The 12,277-nt window shown below is 39.6% G+C and overlaps 1 protein-coding gene across 1 annotated transcript in view; it reads left to right on the forward strand.

Annotated features, from left to right (window-relative positions):
* LOC124798507 (fatty acid synthase-like) overlaps positions 1–12,277 on the forward strand; it is a 379,784-nt gene that overhangs the window by 77,593 nt on the left and 289,914 nt on the right. The window contains exon 7 of the mRNA XM_047261946.1: positions 4,903–5,133. Within this exon, the coding sequence (XP_047117902.1) occupies positions 4,903–5,133 (231 nt within the window). The remainder of the gene's footprint in view (positions 1–4,902; positions 5,134–12,277) is intronic.

A 12,277-nucleotide genomic window follows, 5' to 3' on the forward strand; every position in this document is an offset into this window, starting at 1 on the left:
TTTGAATCTTTGCAACTTTCATTGAGAATGATGACAAGAAGAGTTGAAACAATGTCTAATGATGTTTTTTCTCAATTGGAGACAGGCTTGGCTGAGTGTCATTATTTTTCAATGCAATTAGGTGAGCCCAGTGATGTAACTGACTCTGTACTGGTGCCAGATTTTGTAAGGATGATTTAAAAAAAAAAGCGGTATTGTCAAAGAAGAACTTCTGAAAGTAATGTCTTTGACAGGGCATACAAGAGGGGAAGATATATTTTTTGCTGTGATGCAACTTATCCTATCTAAATAATACTTGTCCACAAGCTTGTAATGTTACCAGAGATGGAGCTCCACCTTAAGAGGTTCTAAAAATGATTTTCTTACTCAGTGCCAAGGAGATGAAAGTTTTCCATAGTTTCTCGTGTATCACAGCATTTTACACCAGCAGTCTGTGTGTGAAAAGTTTTTAAATTTGAAGGAAACTATGAAAACTGTTGTGAAGATAGTCAACAAAATTGGGTCTCAGAAACACTTGGAAGTTAAACAAAAGGTCAATAAAAAAGTAATGGTCTTAACTATATGATTAACTTAACCAGGGGTTTAGTGGGAAGGCAGTGTGCAGTGATTTATCTTGAGTAATGTAGTGAGAGAGGAAACAAATCCCTAAAGCATGTTTACAGTTATTAACTCTGAGTCTGGCTCTTGGAAAATGTACACAGAAAGATTTATATGAAATTAATGCATAAATGGATGAAAAACTGCTATAATTTTAAATGAGAATTATTTTCTAGGATATAGATCTTCCAGCTTACTATGTTTTCAAGAGCTGTACAGTTTCATGAAGCAAATAAGCATGTATGTACATTGCCAGAAAACAATTAGTACACCCTTTTAGAGGTTTCCAATTCACTCAAGATTTATTGTTGCAATAGTGCATGTGGAGTACATGAAATGATTACATTTACAGATCAGTAGCGCAGGCGGTTCTGAGGTACCATGTATTGACCCATGCTGGAAGACTCATATCAGTATGTGGCCTAGCCTCCACGGGTGACAATGCACATACTGACTCTGGCATCCAGTTAATGGAGAACACTGTCCTGGAATACATTATTCCATGTCTGCTAGACCTGTTCACGTAGTCCTGTAAGAGTTGTTGATTGACGAGTCACACAAGTCACTTCTCATTCCCTCATGTTCCACGTATGATCTGTTGGAGACAAGACTGGAGATTGTGCTGGCCATGGAAGTTGCTGCACATTTTGCAGAACACATTGTGTTTCACAGGCAGTTTGTGGGTGAATATTATCCTGTTGGAACAACACATCACCGTCATGTTGCAAATATGACAGAAGAGTTTGTCTAGCAATATTCTACATTTAATGAGTGCTGGTTAGCATGCCCTCCAGAAACATCAAAGGTGAACAAGAGTTGTAGCTTATTGCACTCCAGACCATAATGTCTGGGGTGGGGCCACTGTATCGTGGATGAATGCCCCCTATGAGACAGCACTCACCAGGTCTACTGCGTGGTTATAATTGAACTTTCCCTATTTAACATGTTATAACACAGAAACTAATTAGCATGCAAGTACCAAACTTGGTAGCATTAATGTCCAGAGTATGGGGTGCATGATTTCCATGTGTCACAGCACCTCTATGGCCAGTAGATGCCATGATCAGTCATAGTGATTCATAGTCTCACACACCTGACCAGTCACAGTGCATTTGTTGACGTGTTGACATGAGCTTGGGTATTACTGGTGAAGCTCTATTATCAAAACCACAACTATGCTGCAGCTGCACTTGGAGAATATCAATGGCTCAAAGGATTATGGAAGGGCTTTCTTTCTTCATCTGCTGTGTATAGCATGATGAAGAAGTTCTAATCAACTGGAGAAATGGGCATCGCTCTGGGAATAGGCCGATGACTAGTTACATCATAGGTAGTTAATTAAAACAGTGTTTCTATGGCAGACAATACTGCGCATAATTGCCAATTGTCAGGCAGTGCGTGTGCTGTGTCACGACAGTTGAACATCCAGTATCCAGTGGTCCACTGTATGGAAGGTGCTTTAAACCATTCTCAAATGGTATCTGTACAAAGATCCATATCATACAGAAGCTTGCACCACAGTACGCTCTCCACTTTCTCACAAGGACTGAAGTTGATGAGGGCTGGCACTGGAATATCCTATGGACAGACAAAGCTCATTTTTCTCTGATGGGACTGTGGGGATCTTCACATACAGTCACTGTGAATGAAGTTCCTCTGTATGGTGAACGTGTCACCTTATGATGTGGCTTCACAGATATGTATATCATTGGCTCATTCTTTTTTGAACAGGTTGGCACTCAAGAACCAAAGATATGCAGTGTAACTGGCTAGCGTTACTGCGACATACTTTGCCAGCATGTCATACCCATCCTAAAGGGGAGAGACACATTGAACTCAACAGTTTTCATGCAAGATGGGGCCCCACTATGCATTGATCATGGAGCCCACCTACCTCTCCGAAACACACTTGGAAATGATCGAATTATCAGTTGATCATTTCCAAATGTTTGACTGGCATGATCACCTGATGTCATTCCCTGTGATTTCTGGTTGTGTGGCTATCTTTTGGGCAGGGTCTAGCAGAGGAACATTCACACATGTGCTCATCTGAAGCACAGCATATCAAAAGCGGTAGCCTGCATACCTATGAACATGCTTTGTTCTGCTGTGCATAATGCAATCCTGCACTTCCAGGCTCCTCTGGACTCTTCTGGTGCCATATTGAGCCCGTTTTGTAGCAGTAATGGTACCGGTATGTAATAGTATGATATACCATAGCAGCACATTAAATGTGTTTCAATTGAATTGATTCTGCATCATTTCTCTCCTGCATGTCCTTGGCATTAATGCTACCAAGTCTGGTATTCATATGGTAATTAGTTTCCACATTGTAATGTGTTAAATAGGGAAAGTTGATCATATATGCAGACAGCTATCACTTGAGTGCAGGCAGTATCTGCTTTCATTGTTGAAGATCATGGCGCACCATTCCATCTTCCAAGTGATTCTGTGATGGCAACAGATGAGCTGTTCACATATTGTATAGAAAATGTTTCCAGATGATAAGTTAATGTTTTCAAAGAGGACTTTTATCTGTGCTGTCTGTCACACTTTAAATGTCTATTTTTAAATGTTTTACTGCAAAATCAGATTTGCAAAATTAAATTAAATTTTTAACAAAAATATTAGTTGTTTAGAACAAAAAAGTTGGCAGTTTTATTGCAAATGAAATGTAAAGGGTAAAGAGTCAATTCTTAATGGCAAAAATGGCGTAACTGAAATTTGTCAATTACACTGCCATCTACGATGAATGGAGAAAGGTGTTTCAAGTAAAGCCTAGGTATTTTTTGGTGTTGAATCTGAATCTGCTATAAAATCGTGTGTATGAGTGTGGTGGGGGGGGGGGGGGGGGGGCGTAGCCTTGTAAAATAAAAAGTTGACCCCGATTTGGGAGGGAAGGGATAGGGGTGATTGGCCAGTTTTAGCATTGACAGATGGTATCTTCTTTGAAAATATTAACTTTTCATCTGGAACATTTTTTCATAAAATGCACATTTTTTGAAATATTCGGTCATTCCAGTTTAAACAAACACATTGTATATTGTAATTAGGAAATATAAATAAAAAATTACTTGTTTTGGATGCTACAGGATCACACACATAATCATTATTTGTGCAATCACTACTCCAAAAGTAAATCCTTAATGATCTGTCTGAAAATTATACTGAGGATATGTTGATAATGTGTCATGACATAAAATGAAAAGACCAATACCCATTGAAATAGCTCCTGTACTTTCAATGTATCAAGGAATATGACAGAATAAATACATCTCTCAGTTGTTTTTTTAGAAAATGTTGGTGTAGATTATGCTTACTGTGGATTGAACAGCTTTTTTGAAGGACTTTCTATCATCTTTTTTTGTAGATAACAGGTGCATCACAATGTGGGAATGAAACTATGTGGCAGCTTAAAATGTACTTGAAAGTTGAAATATGCAGGACAATGCAATGTTTGTGGGCAAAACATCTAAATTGCACACTGTTTCACCATGAAATACCTGCGGTATGTGTTCCAAATTCAATGTTGCATCCAGCAGAAGTGACATGGTGCCAACAATTTGATTAAAGCCGCACAGACATGGATGGTATAGATAGGGAAGGTGGGCTGTCACCATTGTCCACAGATGACAGTATCCATGTAATCCTTTGGGCAAGCTGAAAGAACATCTAGGATCTGGGGGGGGGGGGGGAGAAGGATGTGGGAGGGGCATGGGGAGAGTTTTTCCAGTGACAAGGACATTGACGTAGAGGTTCTTGAATGACTCTGTCACCAATGAGCGAACTTCTATCATTGAACAGTTGGTAGAAATGTCTGATCGTTGTGTACAGAGATATGGTAACTATGCTGAAAAATAGTGTCATGTATCTGCATAACTTTCAAGTGCAGTGAAGGATTCCGTTGAAGTTACTTTGTGTAACTTACTTTTTGAAGTTGAGTCATATCTGTGAGGAAATATTTTTGTTTCTGTGAGTAAGATTCATTATAGTGAATTTCCATTGTCATTTAATAATACTGACATTAACTATTTTCATAGCACTGTTACAATATTGTGGCATAAATATGAAAAATACTTATGATTACCATCTTTCTTTATTGACAGTGAATGGAAGACCTGTTATGTTGTTTCTCTTTCCCATACTACTATGTTTGGAAACAGCATTGCATATAAAATGGAAACCAGGGGCTATCACCAGTTTATTGAAATTAATTGCTTTACTCTCTTTATGCCCACTTGCTTCTCAATTAGAATAATGAAGAATTTTTATTTTATGTTATATTTTAAACAATTTTTTTTGCAGGGAAATGATCGAGAGGAGCTCAATGCAGTGGATGAAGTTCTCCTTAAAGATAGAAAGAATCCTCTACTTCTGGGTTCTGTGAAGTCAAACATTGGACACACTGAAGCATCTTCATCACTTTGTTCAATCGTAAAACTTGTTATAGCAATGAAAACAAAATGTATTCCTCCAAATCTCCATTACAATAAGCCCATATCTGGTGTTCCTGCTCTTACAAATGGCAAATTACAGGTGAGTTTCTCTTTTCTTAATACCATTATGGAATCCCTGTCAGATGCTATATGAATTTGCAGCTGAGTTTGCCTCCCTTATAACTACAACATACTGCTGATCACCTGAACAGAAACCTGGTTCAGTGACTGAAAGAAGTCACAGGTGACACCCATCTGTAAAAACAGGTAACAGTACCATCCGTAATTGAATTCTGTTGTATAGTCTTAAAATATATTCTCAGCTCAAACATAATGAGACATATGATTACAATATCTGTGTTTATCATTGTTGTCACAGTAAAGTATCCTTCACACATGTCTGGATGCCTGAGACAACAGATACTGTCACTGATGATTACAGACACTGTATAATCATGGACATTGTAACTATCAACAATGTCTCCATGCTTCAATGGGATGAAATGATAATGTAATATTTGGCTCCCTGTGCACGAATCAAATTACGTGGGAGTATAAGAGTTGTGACTACATGACATATGGAAGTTTGGATTGGTTCTGGAGGTGTGCTCAGATAGCCAAAGTGCTTAAGGCAACCTCTTATGGTAAGTAGGAAATCCGGGTTCAAGCCCCAGTCCAGCAAAACAGTTGACATTGTGAATGGTGGTTTATTTGTCTCATAAATTACATAAACTGAATCATTTGATTCAGGTACAGGAGACACATCAAATTGTAAAATAAACACTAAAATTTCACTGTAAACAAAAAACAGCTATGTTAAAAACAATATCATAATGATAATATAATTTTGTTATATGTACATAAAATAAAATCTAACACTTAATTACCCCTTGCTCAAATTATCATTTCATCCCATGTGAATTCTTCTATTGAATAGTAGCATTTCTCCCACGGTATCTGCTGTGTAGCCCTTCTTTTTTTTTTTTTTTTTTTTTTTTTTTTTTTTTTTTTTTTTTTTTTTTTTTAGAAAAGCTTCAAATTAAATATGTTTTTGGCCATTAAACTTGTTGAATATTGTCATCCCCATATACTGCAGAATCCGTTATATAATTTCAACTGGTGTGTGGGTTTATTTTTATTTTTTGTTATATATATATGGTTAAAATGATTCTCCTCACTTAATTTTTGTCTGCTGTGTAGGACAATTATAATTTCATAACTGTATATGGAGGGAATAATTAGGGTTTGTAGTTTCTGAAATAATGGGTGGCAAGACTCTGCTATGCAGTACACATATATTGGACAATTTTCTTTTGCAGTTTCAGTATTTGAGATACACTACTTGAACTTCCAGAAAATTACCCATGTCTAACAAAAGATTCCAAATAACTATGATAAGCTTTTTTGTTTACTTAAGGCAGTGGAATTTGCTCTTATTTGCATTACTAATGCAAAACTGGTTATTTTATTTGATAGGAAGTCAATATGTCTATTCTTGTCGACACATAGTCCCAGGAGTTTGACCATGTCAACTTCTTTCATAGGTTGATTGTTATGTTGTATTTTAAATTCCACACATTCTGAATATTTGGTTTTGAAATGTACCGTAAGGGGTTTTTCAATGTTCAGATTCAACCCATTTAACTGGAACCAGTTTTCTAAAGTATCCAGTGTGCTTATCATGGAACTCGGAATTTTTTCTGCATCATCCTCTTGTATTAAAACAGAAATATCATCTGCAGACAGAACTAATGGGGAATTTATGTGTATGGGTAAGTTATTTATGTAGAATAGGAACAGAATTGGCCCCAAAATGGAGCCATGAGGCACAGCTTGTGATAATGTACTCCACTTAGAATAATTATTCACTGCATTGAAGTGATACAGGTAGTTACCCTTTGTTTTCTGTTGTGTAAGTATGATGTTAGCTAATTTAGAGCATTGTTCATAATCCCGTATTTGTCAGCTTTGCAGACAAGCAAGTCATGTTTCATGGAGTCAAATGCTTTTGTGAGATCACAGAAGATACCTGCAACTTTATTCCTCTGATCCAATGATTTGCCTAACTTTTTGATAAAGTTGTTCACTGCATCCCGAGTGTTTTTCCTGGTTGAAATCCAAACTGGTTGTTTATAATAATATCACTTTTTACAATAAAGTTTCTGATCTGGTTTGCAGATGCTGTCTGTAACACTTTTGACAGGATTGGAAAAATAGAAATTGGCTGACAGTTTTCCATTTCTTCCCTTGACCCCCCCCCCCCCCCCTTTCTTGAACAGAGGTCTGACTTTGGCATACTTCAAAACATCTGGAAAGTATCCCTGTTCAAAAAACTGGTTGAATATTTTAGTAAGAGGAGGTGCTAGTATGCCACACACTATTTTAATCACTTTAATATAACATTTTCCACATCCTCTATTGTGACATTTTTAAAATCCATAGGATACTCAGCTTCTTGGTGGATTCCAAAGTGATTTACTTTACTCTGGAACTCTGCTACATCAACATTGGACCTTGCCACATTTGTGGAGAATTCAGTCAAACACTTTGATATTTGAGCTGGGTTTACAATAAAGCTATCATCTACTTTAAGCCTAGATATTTCATTACTGCTAACTCTAAACACCCAACTCTGATTTGACAATAGACTACACTGCTTTTGTTTTGCTTTTATATTGTACAATAACTTCTTGTTTGCCATTTGTTTGGTTCCCTTCACAAATTCTTTAAATGTAGCTTTATAATGAGGAACATACTCAATAAAACATCTGTTTCTATAATATTTCAGTTCACTGTGGAGTTTCCTCTTCCTGGCACTAGAAATTTTTATACCCTGGGTTATCCATTTAAGTTTATTAGTCATTTTGTTGCATTTGGTTCTACATGCAAAAGTTTCATTAAATATTTCAAGAAACTACTTAACAAATTGTTGAAGTTACTATTACTCGAAATACAGCTGTTGTAAGGCCATTAAACTTCTCCCAACTTATTTATAAATGTAATTTAATTTTTTTCATTGAAGTTCCTTTTCATACAGCTTTTGTCACATGAAATTTCTTTTTTAATTTTTGGTAGTTTAATGAACAATGCAGAGTGGTCCGAGATTCCTTAATCTATGCAAAATTTATAAACATCTTCAAATACATGATTTGTTCAGATATTATCAATACAGGTAGCTGACTGTGCATTTACTCTAGTGGGTTGCAAGTTTATTTTGAAGCCAAAGTTCTTTTTAAGTCAGTGAATTTGGACATGTCATTGCTTTCAACTATGACTGAAGTCAGCAGCTATTATTATCATGCAGACAGACAGCTTGTTGCTTGTCATGCCCACATAGAAAGCAGCACATTAGTTGCCACTTAGCTTGTAGATCGCATGACTGGTTTCACAAGTATCTATGCCTTTAATGGGACAGGTGATGTTTGCAACTGGACTGGAGTAGGCGGTGGTGGGAGGATGTATGGGATAGGTCTTACATCCAGGTCTATTCAGGAATATGAGTCATGAGGTGAGGGGTTGGGAGCAGGGGTTGTGAAGGTATGGACAGGTGTATTGTGTAGGTATGGATGAGTATAGTGTAGGTTCAGTGGACAGTAGAATATGACTGTGGGAGGGGTGGGAAGGATAGTGGGCAGAACATTTCTCATTTCATGGCATGACAAGAGGAAGTTGAAACCCCAGCAGAGAATGTAATTCAGTTGCTCCAGTCCTGGGTGGTACTGAGTTACGAGGGAAATGCACCCCTGTGGCCAGAGGGTGAGACTTTGGGATATGGTGGAAGACTGGAAAGACAAGGCACGGGAGATTTGTTTTTGTACATGGTTGGGAGGATAATTACAGTCTGTGAAGGCCTCAGTGAGACACTCAGTATATTTTGAGAGGACCGCTTGTCACTGCAGATGCAATGACCACAGTTGGCTAGGCTGCATGGAAGGGACTTCTTGGTATGGAGCAGGTGGCAGCTGTCAAAGTGGAGGTATTGCTGTTGGTTAGCAGGTTTGATATGGACAGATGTACTGATGTAGCCATCTTTGATATAGAAGTCGACATCTAGGAAGGTGCCTTATTGTGTTGAGTGGGACCAGCTGAATCAAATGGGGGAGAAGCTGTTAAGATTCTGGAGGAATGTGGATAGGGTGTCCTCACCATTGATCCAGATCGCAAAGATGCCATCAGTGAATTTGAACCAGGTGAGCAGTTTAGGATTCTGGGTGTTTAGGAAGGATTCCTCTAGATGGCCCACAAACAGGTTGGCATAGGATGGTGCCAAGTGGGTGCCTGTAGCCATATCATGGATCTGTTTGTAGGTAATGCCTTCAAAGGAAGAGTAATTGTGGATGAGGATATAGTTGGTCATGGTGACTAGGAAGGAAGTTGTTGGTTTGGAATCCATTGGGTGTTGGGAAGGTAGTGTCCAATAGCGGTAAGGCCATGGGCATTATGGATGTTAATGTAAAGGGAGGTCATATGAACAGTGATGAGCAGGACACTGCGTAGTAAAGGGACAGGAGCTGTGGAGAGTCAATGGAGGAAATGGTTGGTATCTTTTATTTAGGAGAGTAGGTTCCAGGTAACAGGCTGAAGGTGATGGTCTACGAGAGCAGAAATTCTCTCAATGGGGGCCCAGTAACCAGCAACAGCGGGGCATCCTGGGAGTTTGGTTTTATGGCCTTTAGGAAGCAAGTAGAAGGTAGTAGTGCAGGTTGTGGTAGGGGTGAGCAGAGAGATGGTCTCTAGGGAGAGTTTCTGGGATGGGCCCAAGGGTTTGAGGAGAGACTGAAGATCCTGTTGGATTTCTGGAATGGGGTCCCTGTGGCAAGGTTTGTAAGTGAAAGTATCTGACAGTTGGCTGAGTCCTTCTGCCGGGTAATCCTTGTGGTTCAAAACAACAGTGGTGGAGCCTTTGTCCACAGTTAGGATTATAAGGTGAGGATCATATTTTAGATGGTGGACAGCGGTTCTTTCTGCAGATGTAAGGTTAGTTTGCATGTTGAGGGATTTGGGGAACAGTGATGAAGCAAGGTTTGAGGTTAAGAAATTCTGGAAAGTTAACAGAGGGTGATTTGGGGACATTGGGGGGTGGATCATGGTTGGATGGAGGAGTGAACTGAGTCAGGCAGGGTTCAACACTGATCTTTGATTGAGTCTGATTGTCGTAGGAACAGTGGTGAAAAAGTGTTTCCATTGCAGGAACCTCTGTATAATCTCCTGACTGCAGCTAGCTGGCCTACCTTTTCTCCATGTCATCCCTGTACACTCCCCAGGAGCACTTGACTGTCCCCCACCCCTACCCTGGTGTCCCCCCTCCCTGTCCAAGCCTGCTCCTTACCCCCCACCCGGTTGCCACTCTCATAGCACACTGCTGCTGCTGCTTGCTGCTCACAGTGTGGCTTCAGGTGCCAGAAACTGCAGTCATGTGGGTCTGAATTACATTTGTATGATTGTGTGTGTGTCTGTAGTCTGTTTTTGACAAAGGCCTTGTTGGCCGAAAGCTTATTGTGCCTTCTTGTTGTACCTGTCTGTGACTCAGCATCTCTGTTATGTAGTGGGTAGCAACTTTCCTTTTCATAATATTCTGTCCTGGATATTCCATTTGATTTTTGCCTGATGGCTTTTCTTCTCTAAACAGTGCTGTTTTCCTTTGTTGATATTTTTTAATGCATTACTATACTCAATGCCTGTCCTTCTTTCTCTTCTTTCCCAGTGTTTCTCTTGTTGCCTTACAAACTGCATTGCACACTGTACTTATGAGCCACACTGTATCAATCATGTTGGTTGCACACAACAGACTGCTACAAGACCACGCTGATTGTTGGTGCAGTGTCACACATTACTCCCCCCAATATTATTAAGCCTATACCTTGAAATTGATCACTCTCCCTGTGTTACTCTCCTATTTTTTTGCGTGTTATTTCTTGAACCTTTCTGGTGCCAGACGATCTTGTATCTCATGCTATAAACCCTTCCCCACCTCCCACATTTTCTCCATTCTGTCCCAGTTTCCACCCACTCATTTCACCTTATCCATTCATATCTGCCGCCCCCTTCTTCACACTTATGCACCCACAGACCTGATCCCACAGTGAAATATTTTTTAAATTATTTATATTGTTTCTTTGATCTCATTGTGACGTCTTGCGAATTTTAGTGAGTTTTCAACTTTTGCTATGATCGACTCCCTCAGATTTCATCTTGTTTACCCCTTTCTCATCCGTTTTCTCCCTTCTCATGACTTTTCCCCACGTATTTGGGTGTATTTTTGTGAACTTCTTCGGACATAATTCTACTTTATTTAAGTAATTTTTCACATTTTTTTCCAACACCATGGAGCCTTGCTCCTTCCATCTGTATCAGTACTGAAACATTTCCTTATTCCTAGCCAGAACCCAGTCCCACATACTGTTCCTGCATTGCTGCTTTTCTCATGGACCTTCCCCCCCCCCTCCCCCCAAATGACCTTACCGTCAAATTACCCATCTCCAGTGGCTGCCACACCTCCTTCCACAATGACCTCCATTTGTAGAGATTCCGCCAGTCCTTAGCCCTCAGCAACATAGCCCTGCAAAATTGTATCAACCAAGCCCAAACCTCCTTGTAATAACTTCTCTCCATCCACAAAATTTTACTGCTATGCAATCCCAAATTCTTGGAATCCATAATACGCATTGAAACTCTTGCTGACCAGGAACCAGAGCAACATGCACAACAGAACATCAAAAAACTCTCCGCCCTGCTCACTTCTCACTCTGGCTTTGGAGTTCCACTGTTCACCATTACTACAACAACCTCCAAACCTCCCCCCACATCCCCTCGCAGCTGAAAAACCCTGTCTTGTAGACCTACCTACATTTACCCCCACCCTCCAAAACTCCCTCCCACCACCACCACACAGAATCTAAACAGACATGAAACACAGTCCTGAACCTTTCCTCCAGAAGCAACCCAACAGAAAAAATCAGTCCTTTCCAAAGGCATCACTTTGTGCCTCACTCCAAAATTCTATCATGCAGGACTTACTAAAAACCTTCTCTCCTTCTCTCAGTCCATAAAGTGGAGACACTTTATCACCACCTTGCCTAACAATCAGACTCAACCAGAGACAAATGGTGAATCCTGCCTGACTCAGTTCACTCCTCCATCCAACCATGATCCACCCTCCCAACGCCCCCAAATCACCCCCTGTTAACTTTACTGAATTTCTTAATGTCCAACCTGGCTTCACCACCATTCCCCAAATCCTTCAA

The sequence above is a fragment of the Schistocerca piceifrons genome, chromosome 5 (genome assembly GCF_021461385.2).
Source record: "Schistocerca piceifrons isolate TAMUIC-IGC-003096 chromosome 5, iqSchPice1.1, whole genome shotgun sequence".
In the NCBI taxonomy this organism is placed as follows: domain Eukaryota; kingdom Metazoa; phylum Arthropoda; class Insecta; order Orthoptera; family Acrididae; genus Schistocerca; species Schistocerca piceifrons.